The 24,284-nt window shown below is 37.6% G+C and overlaps 1 protein-coding gene, 1 long non-coding RNA gene, 1 other non-coding gene and 2 pseudogenes across 5 annotated transcripts; 1 reads left to right on the top strand and 4 right to left on the bottom strand.

The window, feature by feature from the left end:
* Window positions 1-207: 207 nt before the first annotated feature.
* Window positions 208-869, bottom strand: LOC125219557 (uncharacterized). The gene is made up of 3 exons (XR_016136652.1): window positions 811-869; window positions 526-736; window positions 208-432 (listed from the first exon to the last, which is right to left on the bottom strand). It is a non-coding gene; the product is annotated as an uncharacterized LOC125219557 (long non-coding RNA).
* Window positions 870-7,823: 6,954 nt separating this feature from the next.
* Window positions 7,824-11,018, bottom strand: LOC148933505 (uncharacterized; annotated as a pseudogene).
* Window positions 11,019-14,300: 3,282 nt separating this feature from the next.
* Window positions 14,301-14,452, top strand: LOC125185801 (U1 spliceosomal RNA; annotated as a pseudogene).
* A 2,176-nt stretch (window positions 14,453-16,628) lies between these two features.
* Window positions 16,629-16,714, bottom strand: TRNAY-GUA (transfer RNA tyrosine (anticodon GUA)). The gene is given in 2 exon segments: window positions 16,629-16,664; window positions 16,678-16,714. It is a non-coding gene; the product is annotated as a tRNA-Tyr (tRNA).
* A 306-nt stretch (window positions 16,715-17,020) lies between these two features.
* LOC125223914 (uncharacterized) lies at window positions 17,021-22,936 on the bottom strand. Of its 3 annotated transcripts, none has more exons than XM_048127220.2 (5): window positions 22,405-22,936; window positions 21,151-21,239; window positions 19,038-21,017; window positions 18,066-18,231; window positions 17,021-17,773 (listed from the first exon to the last, which is right to left on the bottom strand). In XM_048127220.2, the coding sequence occupies exons 1-5, from the start codon at window positions 22,451-22,453 to the stop codon at window positions 17,169-17,171; spliced, it is 2,889 nt and encodes a 962-aa protein (XP_047983177.2). In that variant the 5' UTR covers window positions 22,454-22,936; the 3' UTR covers window positions 17,021-17,168. The 3 variants fall into 3 exon arrangements, with proteins under 3 accessions (XP_047983177.2, XP_047983179.2, XP_088918944.1); XM_048127222.2 differs by lacking the exon at window positions 22,405-22,936 and adding an exon at window positions 21,827-21,976; XM_089062818.1 differs by lacking the exon at window positions 22,405-22,936 and adding an exon at window positions 21,504-21,820.
* Between the last annotated feature and the right edge of the window lie 1,348 nt (window positions 22,937-24,284).

Below are 24,284 nucleotides of genomic sequence, written 5' to 3' on the forward strand. Positions count from 1 at the left end.
TATTGCAATGTAAACTTGCTCCTGCAATTATAACTCAACGGTTAATTCATATTTTCACAGAATTAAAATTCTTTAAGTCTGATATTTAAATGTCAAGACAGTTTATTAAAATGTCAACACAAATATGTGTTGAAATTTTAATGTGATCGTATTGACATTTTTAAGAAAAGTTAGCATTTAAACGCATTCTCTTGTGGCCATGTGGGGTTAATGTGATTGGAAAAGTATAATCCAAAGTAGGAGGATGTCGAATATTCTTTTGTTTATCATTTCACAAATTTTATTTCGCATAATAAAATAAATATGAAGAAATTAAAATGACCCGTGCATCGCACGGGCTCGAGTTTCGCCCTTGAACAAGAAGAATGTGACCGCGAATATCAAGAAAAGGAGCCCCACATTCATCGGCCCCAGAATCTTGCCGGCGTGAGCCTGAAATCATTTGATTTTATGATCATATATATGTGAAAATGCAATTCCAAAATGATTAATTAATGAAAGAGAAGTAGTATGTTATATACATACCCTAGCTTTCTTGGAAGCATAGATGAAGAAGACTATGAGGTGGGCAGTCTCAACAATGGATCCAAAAAGATTGATGGTGATGATAAGCACAGAGTCTCGTGTTAGCTTTTCATAATAGAGCCACAACATCGACGACATGAGGGCCGTTGCATAAGTTAGTGAATCGAATCCCATCGTTGATTTCGCCTCGTAAATTTTCCTGAATGTTGGCCTGCCAATTCAACCATTTTTTTTCCATTAGTACTGTTTTTTTTTCATATACTACTAATATTAATTCTAACTTACACTGTAGTCAAGAAAAGCAAAATTGAAACAACATTGCCTGCACAGACAAATTACAACACATTAATTCAATCACAAATAGCAATAATATTATGGATTTCATCCTTATCAATTGTTGAAGAGATCACAACCTTTCCATGATTTATATGAAATTGGCCAACACTCTACCTACCTATATCTATATACATCTATGATTCTGTATATATGTATGTACATATTAGATGGGAGAGACATGTATGTACATATGAGATGGGAGTACTTTATACCTAAGATGCCGAATGTGAAGACCCATGGATGATCAATGTCAAAGAGAGCCATGAGAGGTAAATTAGAGGTTGTAAGGTGTTTTAAATTAAATCACAATTAAAAACCGGCTTCTCTTGCTCTTTCTCTCACTAATTGTTGATACAAGAGTTAGCTAGTTCATGCAGAAAATGGGATGATTGCGTTTGCTTTTATATAGGGAGAGAGGTGTGGGAGAGACAGCAGTGCCGGATACAAATTTGGTCTTATATTATTAATTTTACATTAAAATTTGTATGATCTATTACCAAAACTATATTTTATAAGTGACTAGACCTACTATAAAAATTTAATTCTAAAAATCAAGTTTAAAATCTCATATTGTATTTTTATGATCGATTTCAATAACCATGAAATAAGATTTAATAAAAATTTGCTAGGCTTGAAAAAATATGTGATATCGATTCATAAAAGAAAGAAAAGTAAATAATGAGTTAAGATGTAATAATACAAATTAATTAACAAAATAAAAAATTGTAAACCTAAAATAAAATGTAGTAATATTATAAATTAATAAAGAGAAGTTCATTTTAATAGGCAAGAGATGCGATTAATAAGGATTAATTAAATGAAAAAATAACCAAAAATTCACTTTTCGAGAAATGAAAAAATGTAGTACTCCTCTTTTCGCCCGTCGCCAATTAGTAGTCCCATTTTTTATTTCATTTCGTTTCTGAATATAAGTTACAATTCACTTTTATAATAAATTGTACTTCCTTCGTTCCATGTTAATAGATGTGCTTCATTTCCTACACTTATTTTAAAAAAATAATATTCCTTCATTCGTTCCACAATAGAATCTAGCAATACAATGCTCCTGAAATGAACAATAAAATATTGAAAGGTTAAGAGAGAATGAAGAATGTTTTTTTTAATATGCAATTTATCTACAACTCTATGCTTTTTATAGGTAAAATAGACATTATAAAAGGTCTTGAAATTAAGATACCAATAAATTACAAAATGAAACAAAAGAGGTTACAAACCCTCCACTACACATGTCGTTACTCCAATAAAAGATTCCATTCAATTTTTTCTTAGCATACTATTAGACGTAACGCGGGATAATTATATAAATTAAATCTTTTCATTTTTCTAATTATCACATAAATAAATAAAATATTTTCATTTTTCTAGTTTTATGTAGATGAGATGTGTGAATTTAACACTCACAATAATGATGGGAGTTGTTTTTTTTGTAATAAATATATAATCATGCATGAAATATATTGAGAAACATATAATGATTAAAAAAAAAGAAAATATCAAAGCTGGTCTCTCTTTCTCTTTGATCGCGGTCGAATGGTGATGTTTAATCATTTGATGTCAAATGGCACAATCTCATTGATTGATATTTTTTTTTGAAAAATTTTATATATCTTTAATATAGTTTATTAAAAAAATTATAAAAATTATACAAAAATTTTAATTTTCATCCTCTAATTTTTTTTTTTGATAAGCTAAAACCCTAAAACGCTCAAGCCAAAACAGTGGCGAGCCCAAGAGTACAAGTCCCACAACAGGCCAAACATTTTCCATCCTCTAATTACACCTAAGCAACGAAATGACGAAAAGAAGCAAAGAAGACAAATATCATACACTATCACATTTGTTTTCGCGCATATGCATAAATCATTTATTTGGGAATAAAGGGACAAAATGAGACTATGAAGAGTCAACGGGATATTGAAGTTTGTGTTTTATTATTTATTTATTTTTATTTTGCTATTCCTATTATTGTGCAATGAAGGTTGTTCACATATACTAAGTTTTTTCATGTTTTACGAACTATTGTTTTATTGTTCTAATGTGTGTTTTTTTATTTATTTTGTATATCATTTTATCTTTTGATGATGATATCATTGTCTTTTTAGTTGTATATTAAATATTGTATATCAATTTAATATTGATAATATTCTAGTATTGAAGTATGTATTTGTAATGATGATAATTTTTTATTTGTTGTATAGACCTAAAGGTGTCATAATTAACAAATATTTTCATATTGGTTTAATTTAAAATTTATTTAATTTTATGTCTATAATTATTTAACATATTGTCACTATATAGTCCTCCTACTATATTTTTTTAATTTCTAATTATGTAATGATTTATTTTTTATTTTATTTAGTTTATTTAAAATATCTAATTAATAGAACAAAATATTATGTTTCGCGCATAGCGCGGGGGCTACACTAGTTATGATTGAATATGAGTTTTAATGCACATTTAGTAAAATAAGAGAGAAGTAGAAAGAAAAAGTAATTATAGTATTGCTAGTGAAGAATAAGTTCCACCTTGTTAGAGAGGAAAAAAGTTTTCAAATTTGAAAAATGTATATTCTTGTAGACGAACTAAAGAATAAAGAATGTATATTTTTGTGGTACGGAGAGAGTAATATTTTTAATTGGATAAAATCCATCGTAATTAATACTCCCTCCGTCCGCGAATAGGAGTCCCGGTTGGTCATTTTCATCCGTCCGCCATTAGGAGTCCCGGTTAGACATTTTATCTTGGGAGTATAAAAAATGACGCCACTTTTCCCTTAATTTAGAAGCTGCAATTAATTTTAATCCACTTTGATTGCAAATAATAATATAAATGGGTCCCACATTCCACTATCACACACTTAAATTATTACACTCAAACTTTTTTTAAAACTCGCACCCAACTCAACTGGGACTCCTATTCGCGGACGGAGGGAGTAATACTCCAAAAACTTGTATGGGGATGAACCCATTTATTAGAATTGTCAATTATTTAACATAAGCTAACACCATCTCCAATCATACAATCATACACTAAAAATGAGTTTTGGTGAAAAAACTTCTCCAAATATATATAGCAAATTCAAACTTATTCATATTCTTCGTTTTCTTCCTCTACGGACCACCACCATATTGATGCTCCTCCGAGTTCTATCATTTAATTTCCTAAGCTAAAGAAACCTCGGCCTATGTAGCTATAGCTCTAGTACACAATCGAACCGAATGTATTGTGATATTGAATTAGCACATGCACATCTATGATGTATTGAATCAGTATTTTTTCTATAATAGATGTATTGAATCAGTATTTTTTCTATAATTTGCAGCGGTCTCACCTAACCTTTAAAACATGTATTTTGAGACAACGCACATGTGCCCTCTATATGAATGACACCAATAATTATTTTGTAGGCATTGCAGTACCAAAGGAACTCCAATAATACTCTAAAAAATCTCTAGAAACCAACTTAATCACATAATTAAGATCACTTGCAAATTAACCATAATAAAATCCAATATGTCACTTATATAAACCTCAAACGTACGTACATATTCTCCCGCTAAACCGAAACAACACATTGCTTGAAACAATTCACTGGAGACCTCCACCACCGTCTCAGTGTTAAACCACGTGCTCATATGTAACTCCCAATGTGTTTAATGTTAGAAGTCTTTTTAACTACGATACATCAAATGTAGAACTTGAAAAGACTTAGAATGCATAAGGTCTTGTGTTTCTATTGATTACATATTCAATATGTTTAGACTATAAATAATCTTGATGTAGTGCTCATTTTGTGAGGCAGATTTCCAATATACAATATCAGATCCTTCTTATTGTCAAGAAACGAATAATCTAAAATGTCTTTTTTATCTTGCCTTATTGTTTCTTACTGCATTGGTGAGCTGGGTTGGTACCTCTGATTTGGTATCAGAGCCAATCCAGCCACCCTCTCTTCCCTCTTCCATCCATCTTTTTCATTAAACATGGCAGAATCTTCTTCTAAAGAAACTGCAACTCCCTCCGCTCCTATTCAACTACAACCTCAGTCTATCTCCTTCAAACATACCGATGACAACTATTTGATCTGGCGACAACAGATCCTAACTACTGTTCGTGGCCTTGGGCTAGAACACTACCTTGTTGGTAGTGAAATTCCTCCTCAGTTTCTTCAATCTGAAAATGAAGAAGTCTTGAATCCAGCTTATCTGGCCTGGAATCGACAGGACCAGCTTCTTTCGGCATGGATCCAGTCGTCACTCACCGAAAGTGTTATGGTGCTTGTTGTTGGTCTGGACTCCTCCAAAGAGGTGTGGAATGCTTTGGAAACCAATTTTTCCAGCCACTCTAAGGCGAAAGTTATGCAACATAAACTCCAGCTGCAGACCATGAAGAAGGGTTCTCTTTCAATGAAAGATTACCTCAACAAAATCAAAATTTGTTGCGATCAGCTCGGTGCAGCAGGATGTCGAGTGCTCGTAGAGGATCAAATACTTCACATACTTGTCGGGCTAGGCCCTGAGTATGATTCAGTTATGGTCAACATAACATCTAAAGGAGATACATGGTCTATAGCAGATGTGAGTGACCTACTGCTAAGTCTTGAAACCAGGCTGGAATCTTCAAAGTCAGTAGCTACGGTCAATATGGATGGATCTCAACCATCGACTAATATGGTGCAATCCTCTGGTCCAAGAAGGGATGCTGGACAACAACATCAGAGAAGCAGTTTTCATGGTCAACAAGGTTATCACAGAGGGGGTTTTGGAGGCAGAAATTCTAGAGGTGGAAGAGGAGGAAGAGGTGACCGTTTTTATGGGAATAAGCTTATTTGTCAAGTTTGTCAAAAACCTGGGCACGGTGCCGATCGATGCTGGTACAGGTTTGAGCACAACTTTGCCCCTCAAGCTCCACAGTCCTTTGTGAGACAGCAGCAACCGCAACACAACTTTCATTCCAATCCAGCGGCCAATGTGGTGCAGGCAGGAGGCAACCATGGATACCAAGCTCCTTATATTCCCACCTCAAGTCAGTCTGAATATGGTTTTGATGGTAGATCTACTGCTTCTTAGAATCCTGATTCTGGAGCCACGAATCACATCTCAAATGATCTCTCAAATCTAAACTCCAGCAGTGAGTATAATGGAGGTAACTCTCTTCAAATGGGTAATGGTTGCAGTATTAAAATATCTCATATTGGTCAATCTACTTTCATTGCTTCTAACTCTAGACCCCTCATCTTAAAAGACCTTCTTCATGTCCCACAAATTACAAAAAATTTACTTAGTGTCTCTCAGTTTGCAAGAGACAATAATGTGTTTTTTGAATTTCATCCTCAATTTTGTTTTGTGAAGGATCTAGCAACCAAGGATATCATCCTTCGGGGCAGCCTTGATCGTGGGCTCTATCGTTTTCTCATTCACAAGAATCCTCCCACCAACAATAAGACCTCCTCTACAATATGTTCAGCTACTTTAGGGTCTCCCGCACTTTTTTCTACTTCAAATGTCGCTAGCTCTCCTACTTTAAGTATTGAGTTATGGCATAAACGTCTTGGTCATTGTAATTTTGATGTTGTTACTAAAGCTCTTCAGCATTGTAATATCCCTTTTAATACAATGAGAACAAGCCTTTTATGTCATCCATGTTTCTTAGCAAAAAGTCACAGACTTCCATATACCTCTTCCAGTTCTCTGTACACTGCTCCGTTGCAACTTATACACACTGATCTTTGGGGTCCAGCCCCTCTTGTTTCCCGAAATGGTTTCTCCTATTATGTTAGTTTTATTGACCAATATAGTAGATACACTTGACTTTATCTTTTGAAATCCAAACGAGAGGTGATTACAGTATTTGCTCATTTTAAAAGTTTGGTTGAGAAACAATTTAATTGTTCTATTAAAGCATTACAGAGTGATTGGGGTGGTGAGTTTCAAGCCCTCACATCTCTTCTTCAAAGTGCTGGTATTGTGCACAAGGTGTCTTGCCCCTACACTCCTCAACAAAACGGCTTGGCCGAAAGAAAGCATCGCAATATTGTTGAGATGGGTTTGGCTTTACTTGCCCAATCTGGTCAGCCATCTAAATTTTGGGACGACGCTTTCACCTCTGCATGCTTCCTTATCAACCGCACTCCATCCAAGCCTCTACAATTCATCTCTCCCTTCGAAAATCTCTTCCGTGCCAAGCCTGATTATCATCTCCTCAGAGTGTTCGGTTGCCTTTGCTATCCCCATACACGTCCCTGCAACAAACATAAGCTTAAGTTTCGTTCTGCCGCCTCCACATTCCTTGGTTATAGCCCCTCCCACAAGGGCTATAAGGCTCTCCTACCTAATGGAAAAATCATCATTTCTAGAGATGTTACTTTCGATGAACACACATTCCCTTTTGTGTCTACTGATCTCACTCCTCATAAACCAAAGCCTAATCCACCAGTTGGAGACTTTCTACTACCTTTCTCTCCTATTACCCCTCCTACTCATACAGTTCCAGTTGTTCCCCTCTCACCAGATAATCCTCCATTACAAAATCATTCTCATCAGCATGATAACATCACTCCACCTTCATCTCCCTTGCTCCATTCTCCTCACTCTCCTCATACTACTTCTCCTGTTCCAAGTGATACATCTTCAGTATCCTCCCAAACTCCCATTCAACCTACACCTTCTTCCGTTCCAGCCCCAGCTGCTCCTTCCCATCCTATGATCACCCGTGCGAAAGCTGGCATCTTCCGTCCTGAAATTTACCTCAATACCACCTACTCAAAATCCTCAATCGTTGTCTCCCTTGTCCTCCCAAAGTCAGCTACTGCCGCTTTGCTAATCTCTGTTTGGAAGCAGGCAATGGAAGTTGAGTTCTTGGCCCTTCTCAAGAACAAAACATGGACCTTGACCACTCTCCCTCCTGGAAAGAACTTGGTAGGTTGCACTTGGATTTTCAAGTTAAAAAAGCATGCTAATGGCTCTGTTGCTCGCCATAAGGCGAGGCTTGTGGCACAGGGGTTCTCTCAACAACCAGGCTTCGATTACACCAAGACTTTCAGTCCAGTTGTCAAGCCGACCACCATCCGTCTTGATGTTAATAACGCCTTCCTTCATGGGGATTTTCAAGAAGAAATATATGTACGCCAACCCCAAGGTTTCGAGCAGGCGGAGCGAATTCCCAACGAGCAGCACCGCCATCAGCCCCACCCAAGCAACGATCCCTGTATGGATGACGTGGCTGAGCGACCTCTTGTGAATTTGGGGGATGGCCACCATTATCGAAGCCCCATATGTCACTCCCACCACCGTCACGATCACCACGAGGGCCCACATGAAGAATCTGTACTTGAACGGCAAGCCGATGATGAGCAGCAAGATTGTGCTGAGTGACGTCACAAACGCCACCGTGTTGGAGCGTATGAAGTTCTTGTATATGTTAGGATTTTTGTAGGCCATCACGGCCTCGCCTGCTCTGTGCCCTGACGAGTCGTCCTGCCACACGCCGCCAGTGGGGCTGACGGCCGCCTGGAAGGCCATGGTGGCGATCATGATGGCCACCACTATTACTGAGTCGCGCTTCTTCGTTATGAGATTCTGTTTGGAGAGGGGTGGGAAATATGAGATTCTGTTTGGAGAATTTGTCTAATTTCTATTGCAGTTTCTTTGTTAGAACCATGATCTAGCATTTTCAGCGGCGTTTGCGCTTTGGAATTCTTTGAGTTTTTGTCGATTCTTGTGCTTGTCACCAAGTACTATCTAATAATCTGTCATTTTGATTGTTGATATTTACTTCCACATAAAATTAAAATTAATACTAATATAATACGATTAAACATATATCGATTGAGTTAAATTAGTTGCAAAAATGTGAATACAATCAACTCCATTATTTTTTTCTTGGGACACTTTCCAAAAGGCATCGTACTAATGGACTATTGGTTGCATATAATTTTACTTGCACATTAAAAATAGCTAACAAATTTAAACACCAAAGAAAATGTAGTATAATAAAAAAAAGTGTTAAAAAGGAAATACTAGTACCTGAACTTGTTTCAATCTTACAGCCAAATGCAGCACTGAATCCCCACATCATCCTCAGCACACACAAACTCCCCCAACTTGTCGACCAAAAACGTCAAAGCCTCAAGCTGACGATGTTTCACGCACAAATGCAGCACGGTCTCTCCGCGTTCCAGCCGCTCAATAGCAGCATAGTCGTCCGCCTCAACGAGCTTTTCTAGGACCTCTACACGACCATTCATTGTTGTGCCACTGCCATCACGTGCCCAACACATTTTAGGGGCCTTTTCAAGCAATACAGAGGCGATGTCTGCTGCTATATGTAAAAAAGTTTTTCCAGCGAATGTTAATGAAGCCTTGTTGAGAAGATATGGATCTCCTTGGATGAGTTTTTTAAATGTTTCTGTTAGAAATAAGTTGATTTTTGGCTTCATTTTTTAAGTCTTTAAACGCTTCAATTGCCTCATCTTTACTTCTTAATAAGTAAATGTAACAATACCTTGTGCAATCATCTATAAATGTGATGAAATACTTTTTACCACCTCTTGTTTGCACAAATTTCAAATCACATACGTCTGTATGGATCAACTCAAGAGGTTTTGTGCTCCGCTCTACCGAATGGAACGGCAGCTTAGCCATTTTAGCTTCAACACACACTTCACATCTTTCTTGTGAGTTAAACTTATCAACTTTTAGTAAATTAAGATTTACTAATCTTTTTATAGCATTTAGATTTACATGTCCCAATCTATTATGCCATAAATCAGAGCTCTCAAGCAAATAAGAGGATGTGTCATCTTCCTTATTGCATTTTCCTTTTCCACGGTGAATGACTGTAACATTCAGCTCAAAAAGCCCATTCACTAGGTGGCCGTCACCTATGAATTTTCCATTCTTGGTCAATATAACCTTTTCACACTCAAATTCTAGTGAAAATCCATGATTTACTAGAAGTGAGTCTGACACCAAATTATTTCGGATGTCTGGGACATGCAGCACATCCTTTAGGGTAAGAACCTTTCCAGATCCTAGTTTTAGGAACACATTACCCACACCAACTACCTCAGAAGAGGCTTGGTTTCCCATGCGTACTTTTCTACCTCCAACAGATCTGTAAGTAGAAAAAATGCTTCTCTCGGAGCACACATGACATGTGGCACCCGTATCAATAAACCATTCATTTGGATTATTACCATGGTCCACGCCGGAGACCATTACAACCACCTCGTGATCTTTGTTGTTTATAACAACACGTTCAAATAATTTGCACAATATTGTCTGCATCAATAAGTACACAATTATATTGAACCATATGTGCATTGGTATATTCAACACCACATGCATCCCAATTATTACTACCAAGTCAAAATTGGTCTTGCTTGTCAAATGACAAACGATAAACACAATTCTCAAGAGAATAGCTCTCAAGGAATTAACCACTTCATTGCACATCGACATTGCGACTGTTCGTTTCTTCATTCCAGCTTTGGAGCTCATGTTTCCTCCAACTTCGATTGGTATAATCCTGTCTTATAAGAGTACAATAATTTATCTTGCGATTGTTAGAAATAATATATGGGATAAAATTCCCAAGCCGTTACAGGCGGTGCTCTAACTAATACAATCGAAGGAAGATAATAACAATAAGTGGAATGAAAATTACAACGGAAATAATAAAACAAACCGAACTATAAGTCGAATCGAGGGAAGCCCTCTTTCCGCAAGACAAATTACGCCCCGGCTAGTGCTCACGGAATGGCGTATTGCCCCCAAAACTAAAACGACTTCCTGCTAGCGTGTAGAAGCACCTCAAACCTGTTAGGCACCGGCGAACTTGATGGAGTTCCGAGAATCGAGCTATGCAATGCTCCTAAGATGCACACTATGATGTAGAGCTTGAGAGAAGATGTAATGCTTTTGTTGGTGTATCTTCCCTCTTCCAAACTCCACCTATTTATAGGATAGGGGAGGCTAACTCAAAGGTCTTAGCATTAAGGGACATCATAAACCAAATGGAGGTTACAAGAACAATAAAGGCCAAAAGCCTCTTATTTATCACACGTTTTCAACAGTTTCTGCATCCCCTTCTGCTGCTGCATCAGAGAGTTTCTTCTCAGCTGATGAATATTCCATCTTTGGGGTTCACTTTTTTTTCACACACTAGAGACAAAGATGTTGGATATTTTTGAAATTGGAGTGTTAGAAGACTTGTTAACCTTAATACTATTATATACTACTCCCTCTGTTCATCAATATAAGACCAATTTAGACTCAAAGAGAATTGGTCTAGTGCTGCCGAAGCTAATAAACCAAGCCCAATCCGCTTTCATCCCGGGGCGCAACATTATGGACAATGTCTACCTTGCACAAGAGCTTCTCAAGGGCTACATGGTTAAAAGATCAACTCCACGATGTGCGGTGAAGATTGACCTTAGGAAAGCTTACGACACTATCAACTGGAACTTCCTAAGAACGGTCATGCTCGGTCTCAACTTCCATCCTATTCTTGTGGACTGGATTATGGAATGTGTCTCAACACCTTCCTTCTCTATTGCTATTAATGGAAGCCCACATGGGTTCTTTCAAGGGAAACGTGGTCTGCGCCAAGGGGATCCAATGTCCCCATATCTTTTCATCTTGTGCATGGAGTACCTCTCAAGGCTACTATCAACTCGTACGGAGGCCGACTTTAATTATCATGCCAAGTGTGCTGATCTACGCATAACTCACCTTGCTTTTGCAGATGATTTGATGCTTTTTTGTAGGGGCGACGAGGGATCCATCAGAATACTAGCCGACACGATGGATGAATTCGCGGAATGCTCGGGCCTTCAAATTAATGGTGAGAAATCCCAACTCTTTGCCGGAGGAGTTCATGGACGTGAGCTCACTGAGATTGCGAGCATCTTTGGATTTCCATTGGGGGAATTGCCAACAAAATATCTTGGGATTCCTCTAAACTCGACGAGGCTAAAGGCAGCTCATTACTCACCCCTGCTCGACAAGATCACCGCCCTCACGAAGAAATGGACGGGCAAAAATCTCTCTTATGCGGGCCGCACCGAGCTGATTAAATCCGTTCTCCAAGGAGTCGATTGCTACTGGCTACAAGTGTTCCCCCTCCCCGGCACGGTCATTGACCGCATTATTAGAGTGACCCGACAATGCTTGTGGGGGTCAAAGCATAATCCAGTTGCATGGAAGACACTCTGCCTCCCACGAAAGGAAGGTGGACTTGGTCTGAGGAACCTTAAATCGTGGAACAAAGCATTGTTATCGAGGGTCTTATGGGATATCTTTGTTAAGAAGGACTCCCTATGGATCAAATGGATCCATAACATTTATATTGGGCAATGTTCCTTTTGGGACTGGGGTGCACGGGACCGGGACTCGCAACTGATAAAGACGCTGCTTGGCATACGCGACGAAATGTTGCAACACCTGCTGAATACCGAGGTGGAGCTGTTATGGGGCACTTGGTTCCAATCCAAAGGAACATCAGAGGCATATGAGTGGTTCAGGCCGAAAGGTGAACAAAGATACTGGCCAAAGTTTGTGTGGAAGGGGTACATTCCACCAAAATATTCCTTCACCACATGGCAGGCAATACTCGGGAGATTGCCTACACGTGATCGGCTCAAATTCCTCGACATCAACCGTGTTTGCCCTCTTTCCAACATGGAACCCGAATCAGCAAGCCACATCTTCTTCAAGTGCAGTAAGAGTAGAGTAACATGGGGGAAGATCAAGGCTTGGCTGGGAGTTTCAAGACCCCTCACAACAATCCAGAGCGCAATCAAGTGGATGGCTCGAGAAAACTTTGGATCTGCCATCACCAAACGGGCCAAATGGGTAGCACTTGCGGCTACAGTTAGTCTCATCTGGAAGGCCAGAAATTTATTAGTTTTCCATAGTATTGTCTTTGATCCGAACCATCTTGTGTTCGAGATTAAAAGAGTCACATGTACTGTCCTCTATTCCTTGTACCCAGAGGACTCCGTTGTAATGGCTCTTGGTTGCTAAATGTCCTTAATAATATAATCGGGCTGGGGCAATTGCCTTGGCAGGGTGCGTCTACCACTGCCATGGGTATATCCCAAGGTAGGATGGCCATTTATGTCTCGTGTGCCGACATTGCCTAACAAATCTTTCGAGTTTACCGTAGTGGTGTCCGAGGGTCTGCGAAAGGGACTCGGTGGCGCGACTTGAGTTCCCACCATGTTGGGGAACTACCGAGCAACGTCCGCACCACCGCCTGGCCACTCCCACCAGAGTGGTCCTCCTACATATATACTTGAACCAGGTTTTCCGATCTCACCAGTATGGCATATGTGGTTACGAACGATAAATTTCAATCAGAGAACGGGGCACCAATCACTCAAACAACGGCCATTCCTCCCCCTTCCCCGTCTTCTTAGGGTACTCTTTTTCCTCTTGGGGATTTTTCCCAATGGGTTTTGCCCCGAGAGGTTTTAACGAGGCCCGCCCTCTCCGCTAGAGGGTTCACGTTTGTGGTTTCGGGGGCAGACCCGGACTGCCCCCACACGGGTATGCCTGTGTTCCCCATGTAAATTCTACTTGGCAAGGACGCTTGTCTAAGCCCTAGGCTCTCTAGGTTTATGACTTGTTCCGTTCGCATTGTACATTGGCTTAGTAAAAGCCCTTGGGTATACCCAAGTTTCAACTGTATTGTTTTGATCCCACCCCGGCTCGCTAGCGTGACTAGTTGGTTGTATCCCTCGGGTATACCTGAGCTCTTTTTGTACTTCTTTTTATTTTAGTGGATTTATTTACACACCAAAAAAAAAAAGACCAATTTAGACTAGACACGAGTTTTAAAAAATGAAGTGGAAAGTGTTGGTGGAATATGAGTCCTACTTATAATATAAATGTGAGTGAAATAAAATTAGTAGAATGTGAGATCTTTTATCAAAAATAGTCAAAAAAGCAAATGAGACATTTATTGATGGATGGAGGGAGTATTTGCAATATCGGCATTGTAAGTATGATTAGTGTTTATAAACCTTAATATATTTATAGGTAATTATATAATATAATCAGTTGACATAATTTATAGATTTAGTGCGACTAACTATATAAAGATTAGTTACATGTTCTAATAAACATTATAAAACCATTCACCGGCATGGAGTCTTCGTGATATTTTATAATGAAGTTGTAGCACTTGTTATGGGGTCGAAATCGAGCTAGTGAGAAGTCATTATGCTAAATTTGTCAACTATCTAAATAATAATTTATTTATATAAAATTCTTTTAGCTGTCTGGAAGATGACATAATAGTTGTTAGAGGATCCATAATTCCATATTAGATTGACTTCCAACATACGCTAACAAACAAATGTGTCTCTAGCTATCCTTAAAAAAGAAAACGAGCAAGTGAAAGAACAAAAAAGTAAACTTACCAGGACGGGATCGATGGGCGATCCATAAGACCCATGGCCTAGGTTGGTGACCCCATTGCACTATGGAGGGACGCCCACTTAAGGTCGGTCCAAGTGGTCGAGCCTGTGTCATAATTTGTGACAGAGGGGCCTGCGTTCGCACGAAAAAGAAAAAAAACTAACTTAGAGACATGATCAAGATGTACTTAAATAATTAGTCAATGTTAGTTACGTTTCTCGGTTATTGTTGCTTTGTTAACACCATATGATATTGGTTTCGGTAATGAGATTCAAACTGAGATATAGACTACCATCATTACTGTGCCGTGCTTTGATTGGGCTATATCTATAGGATGAATTATTTGATTGAATTTGTAGAGAAAAAAAGAAAAGAACTTTCCTAGTTGAAGTGCTACTGGGCATTTCACGTCATACGAGAAAATGAGATTAATATTTAAATTTTTCATTCTTAACTGATTAAGAAGAAATCATATATAAAGTGTCTCTGGTAACGATTTCACCCCTGAGATTATCAAGAATGTGTACGAGTCTTTTTTTTTTTTTTTTTTTTTATCTCTCGTTATTATTTTATGATGCATTCATCATTATTGTAATTAAAAATATCATATTTCTTCATGATAACGTTGATTTTCTTTCTTTTTTCTCTTAAATACATGACGATTTCCGTTAAATATAACGAATGAAAATTTGTAAAAGAAAATCTCCCGATCCTGTAACTGAAATATGAAATGAAGATAATTTAATAAGGAGAGTTGAACGAATATACTATTAAATGTGTCATATATAGTTGGCATACAATTAAAATCCAAATCACTACTCCACTTAATATCCATCAAAATAAAGGATTTACTACTACTATATAATGCTACACAAATCAACCCTTTCATCTTATAAAAAAAACATCATTCGATTCCGCGAAGATGATGAGATTTAAAATTATGTTTTTGGCACTTGTTCTGCTACCATTCCTCTCTACCGGAATTTCTTACAATCATCGGAAAATTATAGTCGGAAAGCTTCCGATTCTGCCGTCAGCTCCCTCCAATAGAACCGGCTTCTGTCCACCACCTCCGCCACACCGCCAATCGGAAAAGCTTCCGAATGGGGTGCCCATTCCGCCGACAGGTCCCTCCGACAGAAGCTCGGATCCTCCACCTCCGCCACAAACCACCAGGGAGTCAAAGCTTGCAATCTTAAAGCTTCCGAAGGGCGTGCCTATTCCGCCGTCAGGCCCCTCCAATTTGCAAGATTTTATTTAATAATTAAATATATGATTTATGAGTTTGAATCTCAAAACTTAATTTTATTTAGATGAATATTCATGTGATACAATCAAAATAATTTCACAATTTAATCCTAAATAGATTATCATGTAATAATAATTAATCATGACAACTATGCTGTATAATTTTATTTGTACATTAATTACACGAGAAAATAAAATTAGTGCATACAATAGAAAATGAGCTAAAGTTAGCCATGCATATGATGCATGTACAAATACAAATATGCCGACTCCGGCAAATAAAGAATTCAAAATGCTTTATTTTTCGCAAAAATAGTACATATTGATTTTATTCGTATTAAAGAAACTTGGCATCTGCAATCTCCGATTGTATGATTGAAAGCATATGGAGTACTTTTCAATCAACATGCATGTGTATGTTCTTAATTGGAGAATCATCTCATTCAATAATACCTTACCTTAATTTGGTTAAACTATTGAATAATTGTAATATGGCCACTAATTATTCATCTAATGACTCATTTTATAAATTAATTAGTAATAAATTTATACCCTTATAATCCTCATATTTTTTTTTAATTAAAAGTTAAATTCTAAACCTGTGACGATAAATGTTTGTGTAGTTTCATAAATAATTATCAAAATATGGTGTTTATTTTAAATTAATTATTAAAATTTAATTTGTTTCAAATTAACTTCTACATTATATATATCATTCAAAATCAAAATTTATTTCTCTGCTTAGTTTATCTCATATAGCAATCAATTTGCAACCTCACATATTTTTGTAAAACATCAACTCCAGTACTCATTCATACTTTATGCAATTATGCTGCCGTACGTTTTTCTTCCTCTCCCAAATGATTAAATCATTATACATCCACTCTCGTTAACTGAAAATTACATATTTTAGGTATAGATTATCTCATTAAAAATTCACTCAGCATTACTCAAAAACCACTGCAATAAAAGTAGTGTGATTGTACAATTTTTTTTTCTAACTCAGGAGATATATAGGTTGTCATATAAATAAAATTAAGTTTTAAAATAACTGAAAAAGATAGATAAAAAATATCCGACCTACCGGATTCGAACCAGTGACCTAAGGATTTCAGTTAACAAACTACAGTCCTCCGCTCTACCAACTGAGCTAAGGTCGGATGCTTACAGATTTGTCGGTATTAATTTTATATTTTAATACAAAGAATTGTTTTAATTAAGAAGCATCGTAATAGGAGAGACTGTAGCAGGAATAGTGGAAGAAACATTGCAACAATATGATACATACACAGATCCGACCATCACTTCCATCTGATTCAGTCGGTTGTTCTCTCGTTGGTGGATCTGTCATAAATATAAATTAACTCCACATAATTTTGGTCTTTAGATTACTACTGCTATATTGAACTTGATTCCAGTCATAAATATACATGTTGCAAGCATTTATACAAACATGCATTGCTATGTAATAACATGAAACACACAGTGATGGCTTAACCAATTGTAAACTTTACAATAAATTTGAGATTTATTCTCAATTCTTGTACTCCGCAGCTTTTCATCTACCTATGTAACCAGCTACTATTCTATTCCAGTTCAGTTGAAAAGCTAACATTAGTTACATATAATCTCAGCTATCATCTCATCCATCAACAATCTCTCAATTTCATTACCTAATACCTCAATTTCTGCTCTAGATTCTGACCACAACATCTCTCTATCAAGTTCTCTATACCCACTGCCGTACTCTTGGTTAATCAATCTCTCAAGATCATCTTGAACACCCTGCCATTGCAGATTCGATCCCGACACTTTTGGCATCACCCAGGGGCACAGGTTCACGCGCTCATGGAAAATCTCCACCACTGCTGAATTTATTTTGTCGAAGAGCAACCTCCTTTCCCACCTCAATCTGGTGGTCTCATCGTTATTGTATTTCTTCTCCAGCTTGTCGAACAACTTGGGGTCCAATGGGCTATTTGAGGAGTGCCACAACGTCCTCAACATGTGAAAGTAGGATTCTTCAAGACCAGATTCGATCAGCACGTCAACAGCATAACAAGTCCTCCAGTTGTCAGCTGATAAGACAGGGTCTCCTTCAGAAACTACTGGAAGTAGTTGCGCTTCTTCCTCCTCGATGGGAACAAGTGCTGATGTCTCACATGTCTCAGGATATGTGCCTGACTCCAACTTGAGGAGCTTCAGTTGCATCCGAAGTTCTACACCGGAGGATAATAAAAACATAATCAACGAGATTATCATTGTTGGAAATAAAAAATCAAGGAGAACACAAAACTTCAACAGCATAAGGAGCATAAAGGAAACATCAACCATGGACCATGGAAAAAGCATGCTTTAATAATTATGTTTGACAGTTTCTGAAGAGAATGCATGCTTTAGTAACTGTGATGATGGTTCTTATCTCTCAAAAAGTGGACTTGGATATCGTAGATTTCCTATATATGGTTATTAATTCATTACAGTCAAGGCTGGAAGGTGGCGATTTCATACCATGAAGTCCTGCACTGACTCTCTCAAAACTTTCAGAAGATGGTGTTTCTTCACTACAAGGGGCCTCAAGCACTGAAACAGGACTAGGATGGTCTGCTTCCTTAGAGCACTCAGAAGAATCTGGCTCAGCTCTGAGGCACTGCAAGTGAGGAGATCTGTGCAGCTCCTGAAAACACAAGATAGATTAAGTATATATACTAAATTACAAAGCACCAACAGTCTGGGACTACTTCAGATCTTGAATAATCAGACCCCTGTGTGACGACAGAGAAGCAAGATGAAGATTATGCAGTCATGTCTCACGAGGTGCATCATAAAAGGCAAAAATTAGCTCTCTGTCTTTTAAAGATATTTATATAATATAAACATAAGTAGAAGCCCATCTTACTGAATACCATAAAGAGCCTTTCATACAGATAAATTATTCGTGTTTAACATAAGAGCACTTACCATCATCAAGCAACTAAGCAATACATATCCGAAAAGCACAACGAAGTAACCAAATCAGCATAATTTGAATGACACCTTTATTAGTTCCAGTAGCTCTACATTCACTTATTAAATGCAAATAAGTAGAGTGAATATTAAATGAACCTGGTGAACATAATCCCTATGCTTGAGGGGAAAGACTAGGCTAACCAACTACCATCAAATAAAGAATCAAGTGTTCATATCTCAAGTTGAGGAAAACAAGGAAATAGGTACTGCAGCTTGTGCATTATCAATTTATTGTACATAATCCCTTAACAACCAACGGAAACAACTGTAAACAATTAAAAGGATCGTACACAAGAAAACCTGCCTCTGCGCACATAAAATATTTTAAAGCTATTAGTCAATAAAGTAAGAAAGCAGGGGCATTTAAATTCCAAGTAAAGGTAGGAATAATAGATGTGAAGCACTTTGTCATAGTTTAGCTATGCTATGGGAGAAAAACAAGATACTTCAGTTCAAGAAAAGTCAAGACCGAACCTGTAGACTAGAACACTCTTGGTTATGATCAGCAGCTTTGTCACCTGTTAAAGATGAAAGTGACTGTTCTGAAAGAATCTCGGATGATTTTGAAGACATAGCAGTGCTTCCAGGATCTGAAATCATCATAACATCAACCATAGGTACTTCATAATTGTCTGCCTCTTCAGCAATTGGAAACATGGGCTGTTGTTCAGATAAGTCCTTGGTGTTTGGTTCCATCTGAATCTCAAAACTGGCTCTGGGCGAAGAGTCTATCTCATTAGAAAATATGTGCTGGCGGGGATGACACTTCTTGATCCTAGATTTTGAATCTCTGGCTGAATGATTTTCTCTGCGACTCGGATTTCCCTTTACAACCTTACTTCTACTACGATGTACAGAATCACTATGCACTGGGCTTTTCTCTGCAGCCAAATTGCTTCTTCTGTGGCTTCTCCCTCCCCCACTAGTGGGTGGAGGAAGTGACCTTGATCTAGAGGAGTTTCTGCACATTTCATCTTTCCGTCCATCCCTACTTCTGATACCTAAAGGAACATCCAAAGTAGCAGGTCCATTACTACTAAGTTCTTTACTTGCTTGACCAGGATTCATCTTAACATTTAACTGGCAGCGCCTAGTTTCCTTGTTGGGCAGGGCAAGCATTTCCCCTAATGTGCTACCCCTACTAATCATTTCCAAATCTTGATATATGTGAGCCTTCTTCCATCTCTCAGATAGTCGCTTCTTTGCTTCCGTATTTACAGGTGATTCACCTAAATGGGAAGATGGATATCTGCACATGCTACTACCATCGAATGACCTTCTAGAAGCAAATCTAAACACCTCAGACTCACTATCAGAATCACTCTCATTAGCATCATACGAGCTCTCATCTCCAACATATCCTCTGTATGCAATAGATTTTGCATCTGTGGTCTCGTCGTAACCATCTCTCATCCTCATTGTAATTTCTCTGGCTATTTCTCTAGCTTCATCTGACATGGATTTTGATAATCCTGTATTATGAGATAAGTCTTTCCTTCTCCGTGACGCAGTTTTTGCATTACTGACATTTGAATGTTCCTTCATTTTCTTGAAACCAGGTTGATAACTGTGTGAAAGATCTTGAGATGACAAAGATGTGCCAGCATTTTGAGCTTTCCCAAGGTTTGGCTTCAAAACAACAATCCTAGTAGGAATAGTATTTTCATCTTTCGTTTCCTTCACTGGAATCCTTGATGAACTGCAAACTCTGTGGCGACTGTGTGGTTCAAGCAGAAGACCATCTTGACGTTTCAGGTGAGAAGCAGCATGAGGTTTATTAGAATTATCTCTCTCTGATCTCCATGCTTTGGCTTTACTTTCAAACTTCTCGGAATTAGATGGCTTTAATACTGCTATGCGACTGCCAAGAGAATTGCCAGGATCGACTTGTAAATCATGCAAATGCTCCGCAAACGAGGAATCTGATTGACCGAGAAACTTCAGCAGTAAGTCCTTGTTGGAGTCCAGCATCTCTAGAGTGTCATTGAGCTCTTTGGAACATAGAAATTTTTCATCAGTGGAAAGACGCTTTGCATCCATAAATTTCTGCTGAATCAGTTCCATCTCAGGCTTTGTAAGAAATGAGTTTGCCCTCCGTCTTGAAGAACACTGGCGGTCAACAACATGCGATGATTCTAAATCCTCATAGACATTCTTGAATCCTTGCTGGTCTACCGGGCTTCTCCATTTCGATCGGCTATCATAATGTTGGCTACTGCTTTGTTTATTAATGGGAATGTCAATGTTTTTCTGTTGGTAGTTCTCCGGGAACTTCTTTTGTTGTCTATGAACATGCCGAGGGGATGGCAGCCCTTCAAGACCCATTAATTTGGCAACAACATTTGTTGATCTTCTCTTGAGTTCAACATCTTTTGACATCTCTTCCGCCAGTAACTTCTTCATTGGAATCCCTGTTGCTCTTCCTAAGGTGCTTTGCCCCAACTCAAGCATGAACTGTTTATGCCAAATAAAAAGTCATCAGATTTCAAAGCTGCCGAAGAAATGGGCAAACTTAAATATGTCACAAATTAACTACTATTAAATTTTTGATTACGAATAGTAGAAATACAAATTCTTTATCACAGACCTTGTCATCCCTGTTGCTCCCATCAATATAAGAACGAGAATCTGAAGACAATCTTGGAACAGTTTTCTGCTTCTGAACTGGCCGAAAACCTGGGAAAAGGTTCAAAAACTAATGATAAGCTCGATGGACGTAAAATACTAGAAATTGTAATCAGAATAACTCTCTAGCACTAAACTCTCGAAAGCAGGATAAAAGATAAATTCAAGACTGCTAATCACCGTGACTAACAAAGAGCATAGTCAACTGGATTTAGCATCAGAAAAACACCTCAATGATCATAAGAAAATGGACTGTTTATTAAAAAGAAAAAGTAATACGGAAGTGGCTCATTATCTACAGATAAACAACAATACCTGGAATTAAGGAAAGCTATTAAAAAATTGAGAAGGAATGCTTAGATACCAGCTACTACAAGATATTAAGGAGTTCATAGAAATTTAGTAATGGCCTTTCCAAAGCATTATGTCTAGTAAGCAATTATAACCCATCATAAACAGAAAATCCAAAGAGGAACAAAATTATGATAACACCAATAAAGAAAAGTTATTTTTCATCCACCGCCAACAAAACTAGCTTTAGTAAAGCATGAGTAGTGCTAAGTATCAATCTCATTAGTGACTTCACGCTTCACTGAAGCAAGAAAAAAGAAGCTAAACTTGTCGATAGGTAAAACCACCTTTGACCTCCCTCATTTTTATAAAAGTCTTTGGATAATACTACTAACATTATCATGAGAGTATAACGCAAGCCAACCAAAAGACTATATTAGAATTTAGAGTTGAAGTTTTTGCTTAGAAGATGGAAAGGGAAAGATCATCGTCAATATTAAAAGTTTAATGCCGTGGCTTAAAGGAAAGAGGAAGGAAAAGAATGAAGACGACGGGCCAACCGAAAATGTGGAAATAATACGGGGAAACAGCTATGAAACATTAATCGACAGAGCAATCTTAAATGTCATATTAAAAATTCTCATTTAAGATTAATTCGGACTAACAATTAATGTTGCAAAATTAGTTTCTTCCTTTTTGGAGAAGTGGTATTATAGATTTTTCTTGTAAAGGAGTGAAAAGGTGGAAGGCTGCGACGCCAACGACCTAAATCAACGAATTTCCAAAATTAACATCTCCAGAAAAAGTAACGGTATAATGAACAAATCAAAGGCTCCTAACGGAACAAAATGCTATTAGCTGGGAATTCTTTAACAAGCTTAGCACAATTGAGTTTTCAGACTCAGAGATGAGATGAAAAAATTACCTTCAATGCCGGAAGCACTTTTGGTTTTCCTGTGTCGAGCTCTCTCCATTTACTTTTTCAAAATTTGAAATGACGAATAATTTTGTTTTCAATTATAATAAAGAAAACCTTTCTCTTTTTCCAAAAAGAAGCCCTCGAATTTGAGAGAAATCAGATCGGAATTATCGCAAAAAAGCACGAGACCGCAACCTCGATATCCATCGCCACATACAACCTAGACAATGCAGTTCATTTCAAGCACAGACAGCTGAAAGAGGAAGTAAATACTCAGCAGCAGATCCTGTTACACATTCAAGAGAGAAAGGCCGTGCACATATAGGACCAATGATAGCCGAAGAAGTAATGAATTATGATAGTAAAATGGGGAGTAGTAGATCGAAAGAAAAATGCAAAGAGACACTTGTAGAGAGAGAAAACACGGAGAACAAGTGACAGAGAGAGGGAAGACAGGCGGGCATTAATGACGGAAAGGAGTTGCAATTTTGAATGGAATTTTGAGAGAGAGAGAGAGGAGAGGAGAGGAGGTTCAAAATTTACACAAGATGGAATTTTGAATAGATTGACACGAGACTGCACTACCTACTGAGACTATGTACACGTGGACAACTGCTATTTTTTCATATTTTCTTTCGTCTCTAATAGGAATCACTTTTTACCATTAGAGCATCCGCAATGGTCGGCTAGCAACCGGCTAGCCGAACCATTGCAGTCGGCGACCGCGAAATCGGCTAATGCTTCAGCGTGGGCTGGCCGATCGGCTAGCCGCCATTGTGGCGGCCCGATCGGCCAGCGATCGGCAGCGACGACGATGAGGAGTAGAGAGTGGCGGGGCTCGTGTGTTGAAGCCCTTTTTTTTAAAAAAAAAATCATGTACTTTTTTTTATAAAATCTTTGTACTTTTTTTTAATGGAATGGATTATTTTTCCCGTATATGTGTCGTAAATTTAATTCCGTATTTTAATCGTAATTTTAATTCCGTAAATGTAGTATATTTTGAATTATTTTTATTGCGGCTGGCCTATGGCTGGTCTAAATCTGATGTGGCAGGTGGATTTTTTAGTGTTGCTGACATGGCAGGGGAGAGAATGGCTGGCCTATTGCTGGCCTATGGCTGGCCTAAGCATCATTGCGGATGCTCTTAAGTCTGTATACAAATAATAGTCCCGGTTCATAATTAGAAGTATTATACTGGAAAAATCTCATATTTAAGTAACTCATTTCATTTATATATCTTTTAAAACTAATATATATACAAGTGAGATTCATATTCTACTAACTTTCTTCTATTATTTTTTAACAATTCTTAAAACCTGTACCGAAATAAAATGAGACTCCTATTCGCAAAAAGAAATGAAATTCTTATTCGCGGACGGAAGAAGTAATGTATACTCCTGCTTCCTCTATTTTTGGTCTCATTTTCTTTTATTTGGAGACAAAGTACCCTCCTTAAAAAAATACCTTCATTTCACCATGTCCACAAAAAATATTCAGTCCTACAATAAGAGTCATAATTTGTTATTTCAATCGGCCCCACAATAAAATTCTATTTCAATTTTACCATAAATGATAAGTAGGTCATGTTTGGTTGACGGGAAAATAAAGTTGGCGAGGAAATTGATTCCAGAGAAAATGAATCTCGAGAATATGATTCCTAGTAACTCTATTTTCCTGTGTTTGGGAAATATAAAGGTTTTAAACTTATATTTAATTTAAACACCAAACTAAAAGTATACTTATTATTTTTATTAATAAAAAAATAATATAAATTTTTTAATAAATTACTAATTACAAATAATAATAAATATACTATTATATTTGTTATTGAGATGGATAGTTTATATATGGAATATCCATCATACTCCCTCTGTGCATAAAAAATA

Source organism: Salvia hispanica, chromosome 1 (genome assembly GCF_029641045.1).
Source record: "Salvia hispanica isolate PSC_SH4W2 chromosome 1, Shi_PSC_v1, whole genome shotgun sequence".
Taxonomy (NCBI): domain Eukaryota; kingdom Viridiplantae; phylum Streptophyta; class Magnoliopsida; order Lamiales; family Lamiaceae; genus Salvia; species Salvia hispanica.